The sequence below is a fragment of the Varroa destructor genome, unplaced genomic scaffold, assembly GCF_002443255.2.
Source record: "Varroa destructor unplaced genomic scaffold, Vdes_3.0 BEIS01000007.1, whole genome shotgun sequence".
Taxonomy (NCBI): Eukaryota; Metazoa; Arthropoda; class Arachnida; order Mesostigmata; family Varroidae; genus Varroa; species Varroa destructor.
The window spans coordinates 38,051,594-38,073,974 of NW_019211460.1; the positions used below are offsets into that span (position 1 = coordinate 38,051,594).

The 22,381-nt window shown below is 40.5% G+C and overlaps 1 protein-coding gene across 2 annotated transcripts; it reads left to right on the forward strand.

Moving 5' to 3' along the window:
- Positions 1 to 13: 13 nt before the first annotated feature.
- On the forward strand, positions 14 to 9,531 carry LOC111254168 (uncharacterized). 2 transcript variants are annotated; one of them, XM_022814736.2, is made up of 7 exons: positions 14 to 168; positions 1,513 to 1,654; positions 2,627 to 2,774; positions 3,048 to 3,136; positions 6,383 to 6,459; positions 6,695 to 6,874; positions 7,296 to 9,531. In XM_022814736.2, the coding sequence occupies exons 2-7, from the start codon at positions 1,520 to 1,522 to the stop codon at positions 7,867 to 7,869; spliced, it is 1,203 nt and encodes a 400-aa protein (XP_022670471.1). In that variant the 5' UTR covers positions 14 to 168; positions 1,513 to 1,519; the 3' UTR covers positions 7,870 to 9,531. The 2 variants fall into 2 exon arrangements, with proteins under 2 accessions (XP_022670471.1, XP_022670473.1); XM_022814738.2 differs by lacking the exons at positions 14 to 168; positions 1,513 to 1,654; positions 2,627 to 2,774; positions 3,048 to 3,136 and adding an exon at positions 5,183 to 6,179.
- The last annotated feature ends 12,850 nt before the right edge of the window (positions 9,532 to 22,381 follow it).

Sequence of the window (22,381 nt, forward strand, 5' to 3'; positions counted from 1 at the left end):
GCTCAAAAATAATTTTGAGTTTCAAAATAAGCGCCAAATCTCGGCGCCGGTCGCCATCTTGTTGTAGAGTATTGCAAGTTATCGAGGCTGGTTGGTGTGGTGATGATGTATACAAGTTAAACGAGCTGGAGTTTTTCGACTGTGTGGCAAAGGCACAACGGATTTAAGGTAATTTACGTACAGAATATGCTGTTCAGGTCAAGCGAAACCTAGGGGTATCAATTTGAATCGAGTAAATGGTTATTAAGTCACCGCATGAAGGATGGGCCCAATGTCAATGGTTGACTACTAACCAGGCAAAGCGAGCGCATTAATAGATGGCTGTCCACGCTGGGGTAACCATTTTCTGTTGCTTGGTGCTTCCGTGCGTATATACAAACATTTGGGTACTAGTTATTCTAAAACGTTATGTATCAATGTTCGAAGAGAAGCTTGTTCATTAGTATAGATTTCTATGAGGCGCAATATTCCGGAAGTATTTACACGAGTACGATGAATGCCGTGTTTCTGTTGGGCCCATTATAGTAATAATAATGTCTCTCAGTAGCTTGTAACCGCCGCTCTATCAAGAGAGAAATAAGGCATTAATGGTGTTATCGTTGAGCGCCGTGTACAGATGTCTTGACCTGTGTATTTATCCTAAAAGAGCGAGACGTAGGTTCTGCTAGACTTGATTGTGCTCCTATCTAACGAAAAGGATAGTTGGTCGGGAAGTCTCTTAGTCGCATTAGATGTCGTTCTTAGTGTTAATGTTCGAAGAGTTGGCAACGTAAAACATTGACTTGCGCAGGCTCAAACAGTGATGATATAGACTTACTAATAGGCAGGCCATTTTGCTTTAATATATGGATACTTCATATATGCTGCAAGACCAAGCTTCAATTACTTCTTTGGTTTTGGGAGATAACCTCTTGTTTAGGGTGTTGAACGTGGCATATCGGGTAAGGATATGATATGTGGTGGTTTCATGTTTGGAAAGAGTTCTTAATAAGAAAGGGTTCACTTAAAGTTTGCTACACAGCACGGCCCTGTAAGCTGTACTTTAGACAAACTGTCCTACACCAAAACGTACTTCCTGAGGTGTCCAGTACAGATTCCTATTAGCTAACTGGTCTAAAATTATAGGGAACTTTTTATACTAATTCGCGTCAGAGGATCAGATTTAATATATTTTGAATGTCGGGTGCCTAAATGAATGTTTGTGGAACGTCTACCAAATCGCAGCAGTAGCTTACTTAAGCAAAGGCGTTAGAATACTGTTCAGAGCTGTCGACGAATTAATGTGATCTGATTTGATGAATGTATCCATATGTGACGGTTCTTCCATTAGAGAATGATTTTAATATCATCGTAAAGTTAATCTACTTTGATTTGAATTCGATATATTTGAATATTTTTAATGAAAATTTGTTAACATAAGCTATTTCTTATTTTTTTTGGTTATCGCTAACCTAACTTTTGTATTCCTACAGTCTTAGCATGCTACTTTTTGGACTGTGTTTCTTTTTGTAGGTTTTAGATGGGGCGTGCAAATGATTGCCGACTTTACGTCGGTCGCCTGTCACATCGAACTCGTGAACGTGATTTGGATAGGTTGTTTGCTCCATTCGGGAAGATACGCGAGATCCTACTCAAGGCCGGCTTCGCCTTTGTGGCAAGTAGCAAGATCGGATTATTTACCTTAGATTTATTAAGACACATAGGAATAAACAAATATTTGACTATTTTTAGTTCTCTATTACCTGTAATATTATGAGCATACTAAGTGTGATGCATTCCTGCCATTCAGTACAAATCCAAATCTTTGTCAGAGAACTTTTGCTGTAGAGAAGTTGTATTTCTTTTGTGAAATATATACGATATGCAAAATTCGAACCATCAACGGCAATACGAGTCGTAGAGTCAGCTTTCATGTAGCTAAGCCCAGGTTCCTCATAAAATGATGACAATACAGCTTTTTTATTGAGTGGTTGATAACGCGACACATTGGCGTATGCCAGCGACGTGCATGAATCTGTTTCTTCCATTTCTTCACCGCCCGTACAACTGCCAAATGTGACTAGTAGTAGCTATTCAAGTTTCTCGCTTGTATTTTACTCACAATCAGAACTTGAAGTTGAAATTTATCTTCGTCTTATCCGGCCGCATAATTCGGTGTTTTAAAAATTACTTTAAAGCTTTACGTTCAATTACGTTGAATGTATTTGTTCGAAATACCTCTTATTACATTTGGAGGTAATCCTACAACGGAACATATATTACATAGTTACTGAAGCATACACTTGTTGAAAATGCAAGTTTAAAAAAATAAAATATTTGCAACCGCACATAATTCTTTTACGAACTTATCATTATAAAATGTATTGTGCAACAACAAAGTTGTCCAATACATTTGTAACAACTATTTGATATCAATAACTAGGATTCATATATATACAACGATATAACAAAGCGCACTGATTAGGTAATTCTGAATAATATTTGAATGAGTTGTTATTCATTAAGTTTGTTCATATTTTCCTATAATGGCCGTATTTGCGTTGTAACAGATTTTAAAGTTACGGTTAAGTACCACTGGCTGGTTTTTATTAGTTTTTTTTTTTATTATAATGTGCTTGATATGTAGGAGTTTGATGACCCACGGGATGCCGAAGATGCTTGCTATGAACTTAACGGCAGAGACCTTTTGGGAGACCGGATTCTTGTTGAAATGGCTAAAGGAACTGAGAGAGGTCGAGGAGGTCTGCCGATGCGCGGCGACACTTCTTCACGGGGTTTGTATCAGAAGTGCAACCATCTATTTGCTGGATGTTATATCTATTGTTCAATACAGCTTTATTTGTAAAGACTGTTTGGAGCGGTTAATATTATAATTTTATTGGAAGTCCGTTACAAGTGTGGAGTTAATGTCTTACGCTCATACTAGGACAACTAAAATGCAATTTAAATCTTTTTTGAGTTTTCCTCCTGGTTTTTATTTCAATCATCTTTAGAGCGAAATGTTTTTTGTTGCAATTGCTATATAGCTATCGTCTTAAACGTTGCAGATAGAAGCTGGATGGATAAGTATGGTCCCTTTAAACGAACGGATTATCGCGTGATCGTTGAAAACTTATCGACTCGGGTTAGCTGGCAGGTATGTTGAAGATTACCATAAACAGCTTTACGAAAAAAAAAATTAGATTTTGGCTCAAGGATTAACAAAGTACATCAATAAAATAGTATATAAATTATATTAGGCATAAAAACTGCAACAAAAAAGCCGCGATTCTTTCAACAGGCTTCCGAAACAACAGAAGTGGCGTTCTTTGTGGTAGCTGAATTGTAAGATCGAAGTATTATATACTGCTAAAGAATACCTCCTTATTTGCAGCATTGGCCAGATGAAGCACGAAATACAGTAACTATAAAACGATTGTCATGCAATTTCTCAGAGTCTTTGTTGACTTGTCGCGGTTGAATGAGTGCGAATAAATTTCCTGACATAATAGGTATCCACCAGGGTGAAAGTTCTAGTGATGATTTCGTTACACCGTGGCAAAAGGATGTGAACCAGTACAGAGCCAGGGGCTTCCTGGCTTGCTTGGTTGTTGCACAATAGACGGTACTTCGTGCAAATGACGATTCTCCGCCTGATGAAACCTAAAGTGGCTTACGCACTTCCACTAACCGTGGACGAGAACAACCGTATGCCCTGACAGGAACGTATTTTGAATTGTAGCGCTTTAATGTTCTTTGCTAAACAATGTGTTGATACTTTCAGGTCTTATCAGATACTTATAGTATAAGAATGTCCCTCATATTATTTAGTCTTTATTTGTTAACTGGATGATTGAGATATAAAAACCATGTGTTGCTTACCTCGAGCTGTCTAAATAATGTCTGTGGCTTGTTTGAGCTATAGTATAGTATTATAAGTGGTTGTTCCAGATCTTTCCAAACCCTCCTGGTATTGTGCGTATTTGCATGCTGGTTGGAAAGGCCATAAATCCGTACATTACACGCACATTCTTGGTTTTGTTTGTTGATCAAAAGCGACGGTGCAGTGGGTTAGACAAGATTTTCATGATTATCAGAATTACGCATTGTGAGTGAGGCAGTGAATGGCCGTTAGGCCATTGGACTCACAAAATTATATTTATTGAATGGCGATTATTGTTATCCAATTCTCCGCCTCTTCTGTGATCCAGTGAATCAGAAATTTGTGGCAACAAATGATCGATTTGGTCGAGCCTTTTAAAACATGTTATATAAGAAGGCTTAGATAGAATATTAACACAAAGTGCTATATTTTTAAGCAAAGAAGCTACTTGATCAAGAAATTTTAGGGAAACGCGTGCCATTCGATAAAAAGCTGCGAACCTGGTTATAGTAAATCGCGCTTTGACATTATTTAGTGCTGGGGTGTGCAAGTCCAACGACGTTATTTACTGACCATAGGTTTTTTTGAAGTTTTACTGAATAGAGAGAAATAGGGTTTCCCGTTTGTATTGATACACACTTAAGCATATATATGCGAGAAATGAAGGCGCTACATAAACAAAAATATTTGTCGTTGATACCAACCTTCGGTCTAGCCGTTTAATTCTCTTGTTTTCATTCTGTTAGGCCTCAAGCTGACATACATAATATCGCGACTCAGATAATATGGCTTTATGTACTATCGTTATGAAAGCAGCCTATTCTTTGTGAGTCCGAAGAAGAAGAAGAAGAAGAAGAAGAAAACTCTCGAAATCAAAATGACGCTAAAGTTCAATATATGAGAATTGCTCAAAGGTCCGTTGTATTCTTTTCCGAAGTTAAAACTTAGAATAAAATGACTCGTTTCACACAGCTCCGGCCGCATCAGTCTCATCTTCCTCTAATTGCGCACAAACATGGACTAAGCGCACACATGAAGACACAGAACGAACGTTGACATGAAACGAATGAATGAGTAAATTAGGGGATAACCTATTTGTACATTTTATTCGATCGTCACATATTTTTATTTGAAGGCCATCAATCTGGCTTTTGGACTTCATGTATTATTGCCGCAAAGTTATTATTGCTCACTCTCTCATTTGCTGCTGCTGCTTAACACGCTGTCGTTAACACATTGTTGCTCTGTTTGTTGCGTGGACGTTCCTGCTCCCCGATGTCTCGGTCCCTCGTTCGCTCGCTGCAGCATCCCGTCGCTTGATTGATGTCAAACCTCGGATCAGAGCGAGGTGATCGATTGATTTGTCCATCCACGGATCGATTAGATAATCAATCAGATCCTGATCGATAGCGAGACGACATTCATTACGACGATGATCGATGGTTGCGATGCTCGTTTGTAACAGAGATGATGCTGGTGATGACCATCGATGATGATCGCTCGCTGACGATGATGATAACGGTGGCACATCATCACTGACAGCAGGGCCGTGCCGGCAGCAGCAGTAGCGGTCGATATTGAATCGATATTGAATAACCCAACCCAGAGACGCCCATTAGCACAAGCCACATGTTCATAGGCGGTCCGTCCATCCCGAGCGACGCCGAGGCTGTGAATCCCTTCCACCTTCTGCTCATCATCGCAACCTCACTCCTCTGTGGCTTTTGTCTGCCTATTTCTATTATTCTCTTTGGTTACATTATCTAGAAAAACAACATTGTAGGAAACACGTAAGATGTGCGCTACCACTACCCGATCTGCCGCAACTGAGATTCGTACAGATGTTTCAAGATGACGATTACGTCGATGACGGTTAGCGAGGCACAGGTAAATGCGACGAAAAAGGCAAACGAGGGCAGCTCAAGGAGCGGCGATCCCCATCAGCCAGCGACCACCCTCAATTGTGGGAAACAAACACGACAGTTGATGAGCAGTGATGATTCTCTGTCAGGCCAGGTCAACCACGCCGTTTTCCGTTTCACCAATGTCGTTAATAAACCCTCAATCAAGGATTCAGTGACGATGGAGGTGAGGCTGAAAACCTCAGTCGGCCTATGCATGCTCAGATGAGAACCGTAGTGATGTGCTAACCGTGTGGAGGTACATGCGAATGTGGGAGCTTGATACTGTTCTCTTCGCGGGGATTCGTTCGCGACCGTGTATGTGCTACACAACGTTTGAGCTGGAACATGCACAAGGCTGTCTTCACCACACGTTGCAAGGCTCAGCTGTACCGTCGTATAGAGTGCGGGGCAAGGTAACCAGCCATAGAACGAAGAGAGCGACAGAGGTATACGTGTAGAGAGGCAGGAAAAGAGAGGTGAAGAACCACAACGGACCGACAATAGGGCACTAATATGGATAAGGATTATCTATCAATTGGGCAGGTAGGGGGAGGCATAGTTAGTAACATACGATGTACTAAACGATCTAACTTTATGATACTAACAAACAATGCAGGACCTGAAGGATTTGATGCGTAAGGTTGGATGCGAGGTGTGCTATGCCGATGCTCATCACTACCGGAAAAATGAAGCGTACGTAAAATCTCACATTTTGTAATTAAATACGGATAATAGCCAAGATATTTCTATAAATCGAATAGGAGTACGGTACCACAGAGATTGATTGAAATAGTCCACTGTTAAGACAGACTTGTAGAAAGCATAGTTCGTCATTTCTGCTCGACATAGTGTAATCAATAAGGATAAGCAACGAAGAAGTGCTAAACATGTTTTCAGGCTAACAGTAATATTACTTCAATTTCTTTAGCGTGGTTGAATTTGCATCGCGTTCCGATATGAGACGTGCTATTGAGAAATACGATGGACACGAGATTAACGGCCGTCGCATGGCCCTGAGAGAGGACCGCAGAACAGAGTCTCTTTCAAGATCTAGATCTAGATCACGTCAAAGGAAGGGCAGTACGTCTAGAAGGAGAAGTGCATCTAGGTAAGAAACAATATTTTTTTTATTTTGGATATGGTAGCTTCAGTGAATGCGTAACTATAGATAAGTCACGGGAAATACTAGGGTGTTGCTTTCTTTAGTTTTGCTGATGTCGTTTTGAAATTATTTTATTAGTGAGGTGAGCGTCAAGTAGTGTACGTAGATTAGAAATCAAACACCTTCGCCTCGAATTCAGTTAGCGAGCTGACAGAAAGCTTAAAAATAGAGGTTCCATTTTTGACACTTCAGTCTACTGAATCGTGGCTGATACTGTCACAAGCCTTGGCGTGTTTCATCAACTGACCTATTTTGTCAAGACACTTGATGAAGTTACTCACTCCAATAGTGGCAAGTACGCGATTGATTGCAATTCATCACTGTAAAACTTTCATGTATTTTATATAAATTTTATTTCTTCTTTCAGAGGCCGCAACCGTAAATCCCGCTCGAGGTCTCGCTCCCGTTTGAAGGGCTCTCCGCATAAATCTCGCCAATCGCGATCACCAGAAACTAAGCGGCGTCGCACAAGCAAGTCGCGATCTAGATCCCGATCCAGGTCGAGCTCAAAGCCAAGGTCGCAGAAGAATGGAGGTGGACGTTCCAATGGACAAAACAGAGATCCGTCCAAGGAACGCAGCAGAAGTCATTCTCCAGCTGATTCAAAGGTGGCGGACTCTCGCGGCCGCGAAAGATCTCCGAGTCGCAAACTGAAGGATGCGAGAGACGGATCGGCGTCGAGGTCACGATCGAGATCTAAGTCGAGGTCAAGGTCAAGGTTAAGGGCAAGGGGTGATTCTGCTCACCGAAGTCCCGCGAAACGAAGCCGCTCTAGAGAAAGAAGTCTATCAAAAGAACGAAGTAGCTCAAGGGGACGCAGTTCATCACGTGAACATAGCGCTTCTCGATCCCGGACGGGATCTAGAGAGCGAAGTGCCTCACGTGAGCGGAGTGTGAGTCGAGGTCGTAGCGCCGGAAGCCGCGATCGCAACGGTGACTAACGACAGTGTATTACTGAAACGACTTGGTCCAACTTAGCTGTATTGCCGCGGTTAGATCTATCATCGAGAAAAACAATGAAAACAAACGCGAGAAGGGGTGAAGTTCTTATACGAGAGAAGTAGAAGATGCCTTGTTTAAGTGTTAAGTGGTGAAGGCGACTGATTCGTGACTTGAAAATGACGTACGTAATGGTAACACAAGATCCATGTTAGGCAACAGCAACAGTATACGATGGCTTCTGCCGGCACTTAAAAAGCAAAAGGGCATCGACTGGCTAACTCAAGTAGTACGTAAAACAAGAAAAAGCGGCGAGTGTTTAGAAATATGTTACATATTCTCTGTATAAAAAGAACGAATGGCTACAGAGCTTGAGAACACACAGAATATCGTAAATAGCTCTGGATGCTTGTCCCCCTTCCAAAAAACTCCATGTATGCTTCTCGTTCGTGTATCCTCTTATTATTATTATAACATTATTATTAATATTCACATACTTGCTGCATTGTCTGAAATATAGCAATTGTCCTGACTAGCCCAACCTAGCGATCGGTAATCCGGAGTCCATCCCTTGTGAAATATTGGATAGCATCCTCGCATGATAATAGTTTAATTAAAATGTAAAGTGTGAACATAACAGGTAAATTAGAATTGTAACGCTTCGTCAAACATAAATAAACTTAAGCATACACTTATATAACTATCATTATGCGATTCCACACAGCCGGCTATATATATTTTGATTAAGAACATCGGTACATTTGGGTCGATATTGCTGGCAATAGATTTTAGGCGCCCTGGGGTGCGCCTCCCTGAATTTGTTGTGAATTAATCGAAAGTATAATTGTACTCAGAGTGACATCCATAGAGTCACCACCTATGACTATGATACAATAATGATGATGGCGCATAATAACAGACTCGTGAAATCAGCAATCAAAATCGAATGGAAATGCTTCATGTGAATACTTTATTATACAACAGCACGTGAATAAATCGATAACTCTAATTGGCTAATCTAGGCGATGATGCCAGATAAGCGCCGCATGTACTGAGCTCAACTAATCAGAAGAATTTAAGCACTTCAAATTTGGATTGATGTCTCACTCCACCTTATCTATATTTCTAATGGTTCCCATTTGTGGGGTTCAGTGCGAAACGATAACAAAAATGATCTCGATGGTAATAACAAATGCGATAAATTGAAGCAAAGATTATTGCTTCGAATTACGTTTCATTGATTGATTTCTCTATATAAGACTAACCAGGAACACAATATAGATAATCACAACGATCTTGCCTGATTAATAATAAAAATAAATTATGCAGTTTAATAACGAACTTGCTGATGATTTGATGAAACGAATGATTAGTCGTCGGTTTAACACGTGCGCAAGGAAAAGACACTCATTCAGCCTTGGTACCATGTATGCGTAGAATAAGTTCTACCAATAATATATTAGTACGATTAGTAATAGTATTTCATGAGGTTGGTTCCTTGTTCACGCATCGAAACACATCCTATTAAAAGCGGCTTTGCCGTATTTCGATGTTGTAAGATAACATTTACATTAAAACTGTGTACCCAGAGGGAAGACGCTGGCTGCCAACCTGTATTAAGATAGCGCGCCAATAAATAAACTGACTGATTGCATATTTCTTTACGTTACACGTTTCATAATTGCTATAATTAGATAAAAGCAAGATCTTACGAAATCTCCAGGTTGAGAAAGTGCCCATATCGGTATATATGTTTGCTGTTGATAAGATCAGGCGCTTTATGTAGCACGTGTGAAGTTTCCTTTCTTGATGAGATTTTTCTTTTTTGGAACCAGGAACGCACTTGTATGCACACACAGGTGATTCAGCAGCTTTTGGATTTCCGCTGCGCAGTATAATTATAGAGAAGAGGGAGCTCATTGAATAAAAAAGCGAGCTTCCTTACTGATTTGTTACATTTATTATGGGAATTTCTTGAGTTCCGTCGCTGCTTTCATTACTACTTCTAAGACCATGTCTTGCCGACATAAAAATGTTCAAGTCAAACAATGGTTTCTCATATATGAGTTCATACATTACAGTTCGTAGAATACGGAGGTTTAACGAATTTCTATCTGAAGCAGCATTTCTTTTGTTAAGAGGCATATATCTACAGAAAATGGAAACGCTACTCAACGTTGATCAACGCAGGCTAGAGTCATCTAAGAAAACTAGTGGAAAGTGTCGACTGAACTGCCAAGTAATGCCGAAATTCAAACGATGCATATGTGTAGGCTATTTCTGGCGAAATAACAGCACCAGAACAGCACAACAGAAGTGTATTGTGTTTCGATTTAATGGCATCAAAAATCTGGTATTTATTTTTTACATGAGACCACCCCTTTCGTGAACTGTTCCCTTTATCGCATTCTACTTCCCTATTTTAAAATAATAGTAATTATTCGTTTTTTGTTTGCGAGCCAAACATTATCTCCTGTGTCTTTGTTGTCTTATTTTTATTCCTTTCACAATGCGTGACTAAGCACGTGGCGGTAGCGCAGCTATGCAGTGCTTTGCTATACATATATATACATATATGACGTGGTGTAAAGTGAATGACCGAATCTACCCTTAATATGGAGTGTCGGTGTTATTTCTATTAGATTTATGCATATAATGCTTTTGTTTTAGTCTCACGCTTTGGTTATCAGCGGAGAAAGCGTATTACGACTGGCACAGTTCGTACATTTAACGATAAAGCTAACAAGCGCCTTAGTATTAATAACATTTCATGAAATTACTCCCCCGACAGTTGGCGTGACAGTGAAAGGTTCGATTTAATTATAGTAAATCGTCACCTTGCAAGGCTTGCCTTCTGATAGTTGTTTAAGACAATCAGATATTAGAATCTGAAGTTAGAAAAGTCTCAAATACTTACTCAGCTTACTTTTATTTCGGTAATATTTTTTTCTGATTCATGTTTCGCAGTCGCCCGTAAGTCACTTTTTGTTTTCCTTAAATCACTTAAGTATGGATGTAAGTTTAAACTGATTATGGTAAATTTGAAATCGATAACGTTTTCGGTTCTCCAAAATTCACCGCCATAAATATTTAGTGTTATTATTACGACTTATTGATGGTGAATCTGAACATGGCCCTGTAGTGCAACAATGACCTTGTGTAATTAATTAAAAAAATTACTATTTTTCGGGTATACCATTAAAACGCTGTTCCTCAAAAGTAGATGCAGGTCATTCATGAAAAAACAGCCCAATATCTACAAAAATTTTTAGACACGTGAAACACTTAATTTTGCGTGTAATGTCAAGGTGACGTATGTCTGGTATTGGAAAAAAAACTGTATAATATAGTTTGCACAAATACGGTGCGGATGATTAAGTTAATTCGGAAACACTTGTATAAAAAAAAACAGGCGACTAGTTTTAGAACACTATCTACAGTAGCTCATTCCTCGTGAACGTACGCCGAACAAACCGACAGCTAGAATCATTCAGTAACCTCTACAAATATTAAATAACACAATAAAGCCTAAAATATTATTACTGCAGACTGTTATTGCAAGATTTACGTTGTATCTCGTACTAATGTTCACAGCTCTTTTCACTCCTTTTTAATATTTACTCGTCTACTATTTCATAGAAGCTTCATCACTTGTAACTATCTATCCGTTATTTGTTTTCTTGGCTTCCAGCAAATTATTTCATTATTATATTATCAAAGCCATAGGTGCCTCTGTGTGTGCTAAGCTCGATGGTGTACGGCTGCCGTGAATCCGGCTACATTATCACGTATAGCAAGGCGCTGCTACGTGGGCGTGTACATTTTTGTATTTTTGTCTGTATTTACTAAGAAGCGCATCGTCGGTGCTGCTGACGCGATTGTTGTTAACGGCAGTTCTATTGCGTCGGATGGACTGAATCTTCACTTTCTCCGATGGTCGTTGCAAGTTCGATAGCCGGCAAATATGTACACCATAATACCATGTGTTCGGCCTTCAAAAATCACGGGCCAAAGAGCTAACGGAAGCTTAGGAAAAAACCTGACAGTCGGCGGTGGTTGAAGTTCGTTGCTAGAGAACGCGCTGCTGTTGCTGTCGCCATAATATGTTGTATTGCATATATACGACTGTGTCATTTTCGTTACTTCGATGCTTGCGAATTATCGTCTTCACAATTCTTTTGTATTAGTCGCTATCCGTTCGCTAGCAGGTTTTCGTAGTGCTCTTACCGCGTGTTTCATCGACAGCGTTACCGAAAGAAAATTGTTCTCTTTTGAAACCTCCCGATGACGACTGGTTTGACAGCCTCGCTTCAACTTCCTGGCCTCGCTTGCAGCCCGCTTAATGGTCGCTTCCGATTCTTGATGATTGATGATCTTCCAGCGCACGTTCTTATACCAAAACAGAGCAGATAGGGTCATATGTACACGGTGGTTATTATCATTTCCGTTCAATAGGTGTTTTGTTATTTAATTGCAGTACTCAGCTAAGCCGTTTGAATTACTATATACTCAGAGGTTCTGCTATTCTATCGGTTTTACTTTAAGTTATATGTATAAGAGCGGTGGGTTACAGCAGCCATAGTCGTATGCAGTTACATAAGCACATCTTTCTTTATTAATATATCAGCGCACAATGTTTTACAAAATGCCACCGACGATTCCGAGAAAAGTGAACGTTCGTTTAGCGGCCCTGAATAAAATTGAATTTGTCATGAAGTTCGATGCCTCCTACAGTTGCCAGTCTCCGAAAAAGTAGATCTTCTCTGAGGAAACTCTGCTGGCCGTGGTCAGGATGTTTGTCAAGGATGGTTTCACACACTTTCGCCGGTTGTCGCATTGCTGCTAATTTTGTATCCTTGTGTTTAGCCATGCCTAACTAATAACTGGATGTCGCATAATTTGCCGTTACAAAGCGAAAGCGTTCGCTGATTCCGACAGGTTGGACAATGTCAATAAATTCACATATTACCATTACTATCAGATTTTCTATATATGGTTATTTCGCAGACCATAATCTGATTTACATTGCCTGTTCTCCTTGGTTATCTGTTAAATATTATAATCTTTTGTCTTATACCGCGTGCATGCGAGTTGGAGCTGCTTGAGAGAAAGGCATTATATGATAACACTGTCCATTGATGGTGCGACGAAAGCACAATCACAGTTTATAGTGTACACAAAAGAGATTGAAGTCACGCAGCGAACTGCGAAGAGTCACCTAGATCTTAACAAGTAGATGGCGGTATCTTACTGCAAACGCGGCGAAGTACTTAGAATATTTCATCTCGCCATGATGGTTTCATGCCAAATGCGTGATACTATTCAATGTACCACAATATTTCGTATATTGGAATAGAAATTATGACAAGACAGATTAGCGTTTTGCTGCGCAAAGTTAACCAAGACTTTGTCATATATTCTTGTAATAAACGGTCCTATTGCAGTGTTTGGGTATAAATTGACTTAATCAACAATAATTAAAAAAGGTACTTTGTACAGATCATGCGTGAATTTTCAAAAGTTAAGGTTACTCACCGAAAAGAAGCGACCACATCACCACAGTCTAAAATTGGTTGTGAATTGCTTTACGTTTTAATATAAAGAGCCTCGTGTGATTCAAAATCTTTTTGATCCCTTAGGAAAATCACGTGTGCATGTATGAATTTGTATTTACTTTCCTGTAGATAAATTTACTGCATATAATCCAAGTTATCGCTTAAATAATCCATGTATTAATTAAAAATTTAAATGTATGGCAATTCAAATATTCGCCCTCCTTTATCTAAATGATCAAACCTGTAAAGAGAAGCCCGTGCATGATAGCGTGGGTGTTGAGTAATGGATCACTTCCTTTTTCGAAGGGGCGTTTGTACATCAATCGACAACACGGACGCTTGAGTGGAGGCCGAATAATACAACTTTGGCATCTCCATGGCAGTTTCGGTATTTCCTACTTGCTCCAGGTTTGACGACGTAAACGAAGCTCTATGAACATGTGATTCGAGCAGCCAACCCCCGGCAGTAGATCTCAGAAAAATAAGGAAGTCAGTGTAGCTAAAAGGAGTGACTCAACTGATGGTACTTAATTAGGGATTAGGGGTGTATGAGTGTGAACGTCGTGTACCATTTGCACCAAGCTGACACCCCTTATTCCGAGCAATTCAGACGGAGCTGACGAGTGCACAAGCATTCTATTGCACACTTCTATTCATCAGCAAGACCTAATAAATATGCATGTACGTGCTGCTCCGTCGGAAAATTGATCAGACGGCGACGATTACCTTGCTTCAGCCACCCGTCTATGTAGCTCAGCAGCGCGTCCAAACATCTTAAAATCGACAAAAGTTATATACTCTTGTTGGATGCTTTGACGTGCATCCCCCTTATTGAGTTGAAGCTTTTAGGTACTCACGTTTGTTAATTGTTGTGTGAGGAACACTGTAAGAGACCATTTAAGCCTAGTGTTGATCTTATTTTTTTGGTTTTTACTAATACTAAAGCGAAAGGCGATGGTACCTAAAGTACTTTATTCAGCTTGTTTTGAAAAGCAATTGGCTTTGTAGTTTTTTAAAAAAGCATTTGTTTCTATTATGCATCATTTTTATATCGGCCTACTTAGAAAGCAGCTTCTGTTCTAAATTCTTTCCCTTTAAACGTTTTTGGTTCAAACTGGTTGCGTGGGAGGCACAGACGTTTTCGCTCTCGGTCTCTCAGAGATTGGTAAACTACCTCGACAAATGCTGAGAGCTGGACAGTTTGTGTGCGTAATGTATAAACTATATAGTTTCACAAAATACCCGTAGATATGCTTGCGGTCAGTGTCTAGTTGCAGATGAATCTTAGATTATCATGTGTGGTAGTCACATGACGCACGCGACCTAGAAACATCTTGAGAAGATGCCGTAGAAGGACAGTACGGCTGACCGTTTGAATAAAAAAACCTTCATATAAAAAGGGACGCGAATCGTAACTAAACATTTAAAAAAAAAACAAAGAAAAAGAAAGATTACATCCTTTGCAGAATAACTTTTGGAAAAACTAGGTCTGTGTTCGAGGAAAGGTAGGTTTATAGTTCGTCACTTCAAGATGTTCTATTCAGGTAGCGATTTATTACTGTACCGTGATAACCCTATAACGTTGATTATGGTTACAAACGCACAAATAACATAAATTTGTGTATAATTAATTTACCGTTTCTTAGTATTATCGATCCGTTATTTTGCTTCGCCTATAAATGGTTTCTTTTCTTCGCACGAAGTTTATATTTTGGGATCTTGCAATTTCATATGGCCGCCGTATAGACGTAATTCGAATTGGCTATTTTATTATGGAGGAAGCGTTACTGAACAAGGCTCCAGCAACTCTCGATACGACACACGTGAAGGAAGCGTTCGCTCATTTTCAAACACAATGTTTGAATTCCGCCATTTGAGGTCCCAAATTGAAGCTGTAATCACGGCGGATGGTAGTAACAATCGATAAATAAGACCATTAAGAATGACACTTTTAGCACACGCAAACTTTTCATCAAAATACCGGCTTTTGTTTAGACATAAATAATCTTAAAAAAACATACGATCAAAGAGCCGCGCTTAGGATTACTACCACTATAATATTTGTAAGTACAAACAGATTTAAGCTGATATAGGTAGCACAATAAATTACGCATGTACCAAAATGCTCCGCCTGAATCCCCTTGGTTGCTCTTGTATTTATTTTGGTTCAAATGGTGAATAGTTCAATATCTTCCAGGACAAACATAATGTAACCAGAAAAAAGTGAAAATTAGGAAGAAAATTAGCCAACCTGTACACGCTCACGCCAAGACGATCTTAGGTATAATTCTTACTCAATACATCACATATTCACGGCAAATTTTGCACAGTGTATGGATATTTACAAACATTTACGGCTCTAAGTAATCCGAGTTACGACGACAGCATAAAACAATACTCAACGCATTTTGTACTTGGCTTTTTACGCATAAAATGCTATTTTGGCACCCAACTGATTTGGCACCTTTACGGTTTTGCCCTTTGGTTTGGCAGATTTTTCAAGCATGAGCCCACTTAGTTTTCGTACCTTGTGTCATATTTAAAATTATTTTTTGTCTAATTGAATTGGTTCACACACAACCTTAAGTGACATGATAATCTGCTGTTTACACAAAACTACGTTGAAACGCAGTGAATAAAAAAGTCCGGCCATATTCAATGGACACATGTGGAGTCGCTAGCGATTAGGCTAAACGCTATTTTACTCCTTTTATCCGCTTGCTTTGCCTATATCCCATCCTGACACCGCTTGGTTCGTTCTACTTATTTAAGCCTGGCATGATGGCAGTTCGATCAATCGCCCCTGAATGGGTGACACTTGAGCCGGTTACTAGCAGATGGCAAGATGGCCCTGAAGTGCGCGTGCGCCGTTCTAATAGCCATGGTCCATCACCTGTACAATTCTCCGGACGCAAAACGACGGGCAGTAAGCTTTGACGGAGCCTAGTTGTTTCCCCTAGTTGCAGCGCAGTGAGCTGTCAGAAGGTCCTTCTGTACTTCAACTCGCTACTATTGTCTTTCCCTCTTGAAACTAAACTGCAGCTTGGGCTGGGACTCGATCAGGTCCATCTAGCGACGCTATGATAAGCCGTAACGGCCACAGCCATCAGCACCCGTTTACTTAGGCCGACTGTTAGTCGACCTTTAATTTATAAACATTAAAAATTAACTTGATATATAATACTTAAATAAAAGATATAATATTAAGTGGCAGCTGTACATTCGAAAGGATATGTTCACTCTCTGAGAGATGTATTCAAACTGAAAAGTTATTATGGTATAACGAATGCCAACAGTGCATTAGCTGACCCTCACCTTATGTAAGTACTGTTGAGCCTCGTAGTAAGATCTCCAAAGTTAATTCAGTTATTCGGTTGCAATTAAGTAGTAATGCCTAAGAGGGCCTATGAACTAACTTACCTCTACAGATGAACGCATGTCTACGTTTGACATAAAAAACACAAAAAAATCTACTTTGTTAGTTACTCTTTAGAATATTTTAGCAAAAGGCTAATTCTAAATAGAAACCAGGAAATGTTCAAACCAAAGATTCAGACAAACATTTCGTTAGTCCCTCGAAAATGTGTGCGGTATACAGTTGGGGGTTTTCATATAATGTGATGATTTATTTATATGCAACATAATATATGGCCCCTGGGAGAGAGCGGAAATATGTTAATGTGGCAAACCGGATCAATTCAGACATGTGCTTATCTAAAAAACTGTTTTACCTAAGAAAAAATACGCCTACGCTATCATCGTGGAGATTGATAGACTTTTTTATTTGTAATCAAGATATTATGTGCAGATTAACTTTATTCACTTTCATAAAATAGTTCTTAACGCTTTACAAATGTATAAATATGCTTATAACTATAATTACATTTATGGCACCAAATTGTATATGGTATCCTAAATATATCTTATAAACATCCTTTTAATATAACGCTAGATCGTTGTCATTTTGCTAAGCCCTTTCTTCCAAGTAACTTTCCTTTCAGTTTCCTAACGATTAAAACAGTTGGGATGTGTCATTCTGCCATTACCAGCGTTTGTCATTGTTGTGAACAAAATCGACCAGATTTAAAGAAAACACTTATGATTTGCCTCTGATACTACGCATTTTGAAACAAAACTTTTCTTCATATTGGTACTGAGTCAAAGTTACTATATGCTAAATCACTGATGCACAAAAGCGTCGTCCATATACTTCGCACATTGGCTTGATGATCTAAGTTGTAACTTGCGTTGATTTTTTTTGAGACATGCGCTCAACTGGCCCGAGATTCTCTTCTATTGTTGAGGGTGCCCTAAAGTGAACTGAACTCCCGTGCCCCACCTGTGATATTTCATATAGAAGAAAAATTAAACGAGCCGTGGGGCTCAAAAGGGGAGATAGACTTACAAGCACTGCTTTGTTTTACCTAGGTGAAGAAAGCCTAGAAACAGCCAGTTCGTTGACGTACTTCGGCTTAGCCTTGCTAACATTTGGGAGGGCGTCCACAACATATATCGGGGGACGTCTCAGGAACGAATTTTTACCAGTAATTATTATAGAAGATCCCCAATAGTTGTCAGCAAGCACTGCAATGAAGCTGTTTCCTTTGAAAATGACACTGCCATTATTTCCAATATCCAAATCGTCAGGTAAAAGGTAAGTACGTGAGATCTGATGGCGATAGATGAAATTGAACGTGGATTTTTTTAAATCCCTTTTCACGATTCAAAACGTTTGGCTGATGTCTCATCGTTTGTTGAATATGTTTATCAAAAATGCGGTCTGGAGGAATGAGTAGCGTATCACGTCAGTTTTAACGGACTCCGTTTTAAGAAGGCAGAGGTAGATGCTTCGTTTGTCATGACGCAAACAAGTTTTCTACCACGTCTCATGCTTGCTTGGAACTTACGTAGTCAACTGTACCTTATCAAGTTCGACAATATAATAAACACTGACCACTACAGTTTTGTTAAGCAAGGACTTGTTGTATCACATTATTGGAAAGTGTCGCATTCGCTCACGAAGAGAACACAAAACCTCCCTACACAGGATTATGCCGCTGGGCGTGATGGTTCAGAACTGGTAACGGTGGTGGCAAAGCCACGTACTGCTGTACACAGGCTGCATAAGCGTAGTGCTTATGCGTAATAGTGCGTACGTAGTGTTAAAAACGACTAGACGCGACAGATGGAAAAGACAGCTGGTGTTTGTGAAATGTCCTTCTTCAAGCCTTTGCGGGAAGACTTGTTCCCATTTTGACCCGGTCAATATATACATCTATGACAGAGTTCTATATGTAAAATGCAGCCACGTTACAGGTTGCCTTACCATCTTGTGTTCTACTTGAAACAATATCGTGTAGGAAAGAATTACTTTTTTTTGTAAGATCTCACCTAGTGCTGTAGTACTTGTTACGTCTAGAATTGAAAAGAATTGAACATTTAGACGAAGGTCATCGGATGCTCGTTTATCTAAATTAATCATAAGTCATACTTAATCGAAACTTTCAGATGATAACAATATTACATTCTTGTACGGACTACATATGGAGTTTGCTTCGTTTTCCGCTGCTCACATAATAATATAGCCATAAAAATAAAGCTGAAAAGAATCAGAGGGGCAGAAAGGAGACGGTGGCGTAGTTTGTTGACTGACGCCTCATTTCGTTGTCTGAGGAAACGTAACATTACGTACTGGTCACAGCAGTCGGAATCTGAGGTATGTCTCTTTGTCTGCCTGCCTTTGTGCAATTAACATCCGGATTATCATAGACATAATGTGCTGCTCGTTCCTAGAGCTACAGGAGCTGACTAGAGTTGCTCATCCACATACGATCTGCTTTTCGGCAACGTATCATCATTTTGTTGAGAGGAATTCATCGTCAACTTCCTCTGGGCGCCACTGTGGGTCTTCGCAGAATTTGTATTGAAGTGGTGTGACTTCGCAGGGAGCTTTGTAAGATCCCTTGTAGGTCTATAGGACGAACCTTGTAGGATGGTGGGAGGCGAATTGGAACGGTATAGGATATACCATTGTGATGCCTCTTCTCTGCTGTCTATCTGCAAATAGCGAGAGTGCTGTTGTCCACGCCATATATTTAAGGTGTATCGGATGCTGCATAATCATTTGCTGGCTCTGTTACATAAGCCTTTTTGTCATACGTAGACACTTGGTCTGATTGACTAGGGGTAGCAACAAAACGTGGCTATAATGTGCCGCATTATCAAATAGGTGAAGGCAGGACGGTGTTTCAGCTTTACGAGAGAACAACCACTTCAGTCTGAATAGCCGTAGTAGGAGCCAACTTCTGCGGTATCGGCCGCAGCGATTTGCTGTTCATGCTGGCAGCCGCGCTGCTTTTCGTAAGATTTCGCAGAGACAACGCTGGTCGGCGAAATCTATGAAAGAGAGACGGACGCGGTGCGATGGGCTGACACTCAATGGCATTGAACGAGTAAACGATCAAAGGATGGACGACAGCAGTGAACTAAGGAGCAATTGTTTATAGCGGGTATAGTGAATTACTGATAAAGTCTTCTTTGACGCGTTCGATGTCATCTATCCGTTGTGTCGCCACTGTTGTCACTCGCTCACTGCTATGTTCATGTCTTTGTAATACTCAAACGGGATTAATTCTCGCCTTTAGTCGGCCGGTATGCTGCTCGTGTTTGTCTCCCCGTGGCTCCCCGTATCTTGTGAGGCAAGTGGTGAGCAGTTGAAACAGCCTACCACCCAGTCGCGCTACATATTGTAACGTGGTTAATATCAGTCGACAGAGGGGCAGTTGACCCGCCGTTGTTTCCCCGCCCCGAACGGCTTCATACGCCGACAGGCTAATCGAATGGGCGAACGGCTGGACATCCTCGGAAGTAGTCCAACGTAAGATCGTCGTATCGTACGACCCAAAGCAGTAGCAGCAATGGTAGTACAGTATAAGCCATCGTGCGCCAGGCAGCAATGGCCACTACCGCCGACTTCGCTACCACCTTATCCTGGGCAGCTTCGAAATCAACCAGTTATGTCTATCTGTCCTGCCGAGAAGAGTACCAACTAGTAGGCAAAATAACGTGGAAGGAACGACGAAGGTATACTGGTGAAAATAAATCACATATAATTTCACCAGTTTACCATCAGGCGCCGCCTCCATCAACTTCAATAGCCATGTTCGTGAGGCAATTGGCCGAGAACGTAGCCATGAAGCCCCGCCGCTTCGTGACCCGGGTAGACGAGAGCTTGATGGCTCCGCCCCGAAAGAGCGGATATTCGATACGATCACCCTATGCTACGGCTGCTGCCCAGACCGTAGATTCAACCGTGTGTGCTATCCTATGCGGTATGGAATGATATTGTGTGCTGTGTGCGATGTGATACGAGATGTGCGATGTACCGCCACCGTTCGGCTGATGTCAAGAGCTCGACGCTGAACATCGCTCGTGCTAGCTTTGGTAGCCCCTTATGATCGATGTTGATTGAGCCGGCTTGTTTTTTGTTTTACACGATCGGATGTTGATGCTGGTTCTATTGCTCCGCGGACGCTACTGCGGTGCTAAAAGCAGAAGCAGCGTCTGCCAAAGCTAAACCTCGTACGTACATACGCTCTGCTGTCGTTATCGTCGGCACTTCTTGCTGGGCCGTATTCTTGGTTGTGTTGCTGCGCCGCTGATGACGAAAAAATAACTATCTTTTTGACGATTTCTGTTACGGCATTGTGCGTACTGGAGTCGCGTAGTAGAGTTTTGTTTGGATAGCAGTCTAGCAGATAGTCCTGTGTGACGCCTTTCTTGAGGCTCCGCGGTGGACGGGCTTAATTTTCGTTCGGCATCTTGCGCGCCCAATGGATGTGTGTTCTCGTGTGTTGTCAGTGGAAAATGTGCAAGTGATGCGATCGTGAACAAGTTCGTGTATTTAGCGAGAGGTTTGATCTGCTCTGACTTTCTTGTCGCTCGATTTGTCTATCGACTACGGCTTCACTTTTGTAAAGATTGGCGGGGGCAGTGCACGCGATCCAATCAAAACACAAGCAAAACGACCAGCTTGCTAACAAAATGGTCGGCTCCAACGGTCATAGCATTTAGCAGGAAGCAGCAAGTCGACTTTATGTGTATAGCCTGTGTCTAACTTGAGACAATCGAACTTTAGATAATAAATTCTGAACATGTATTTCTCACATCCCTGCGACTCATAACTCGTACGTTAAATGCGACAGGCTGATCAGTAAACAAGCAACTAATACGCTCTTAATAAGCGAGCTATTTCATGCACCGCAATGTATCATTATTCGTTCGTGTGTGAAAACGATAAAAGGAAATTTACAGGGACTGAATTAAATTCCAGGAATATAGGACAAGGTCCAAAGAATGCCGAGATTTGTCAGTAAAGCGATGGTCTGGAAATCGCTAGATGGCATTCTGTCGAAGCGACGCCAATTCCGAAGAAGATGACTGTTAATCTGCCTGGTTCTGTTTCGCTTACGTAATTGTGCTGTGCGATATGAAAACTCCTGAACGTATTTGCGTCCGTTTGCGTTAATAACATTCATATACGATAATTTTAAATAGAAATTCGCGCACGAAGGTGCTAAACGCCGATTTTCCTTCAGAGTTCCAGAATATGAAGTCAACGATCACCTAAATCCAACATGGTAAAGTATCAATTATACAGATTATATTTCATTATTTTCCTTCATAGCGGAATCAATACTTCTATTTCTCCACTTCAAATCATCTTCAGTTAACTGCATTACGCGCATTCTCTGTTAATATTAAAATATTTTCTAATATATATATATATATATATATATATATATATATATATAAATATAAGAACAAGGTCCACCTATACCCAAAAAAAAACAGGCGGCTCAGTTAGAACAGCATAATTGAGCATAGGACAGAGCTACGCTTGAGTTTTCGAAATAGATAAAATACACTTATGGTGCATGCTATCCTCTTTCACTTGAAG

What these genes read in the sequence shown, in the direction of transcription:
- LOC111254168 (XM_022814736.2), top strand. Translation starts at nt 1,520, where the DNA reads ATGGGGCGTGCAAATGATTGCCGACTTTACGTCGGTCGCCTGTCACAT. An exon ending in CGACTCGGGTTAGCTGGCAG is followed by an intron (nt 3,137 to 6,382) that starts GTATGTTGAAGA and finishes CAAACAATGCAG; the next exon opens with GACCTGAAGGATTTGATGCG. An exon ending in AGAAGGAGAAGTGCATCTAG is followed by an intron (nt 6,875 to 7,295) that starts GTAAGAAACAAT and finishes TTCTTCTTTCAG; the next exon opens with AGGCCGCAACCGTAAATCCC.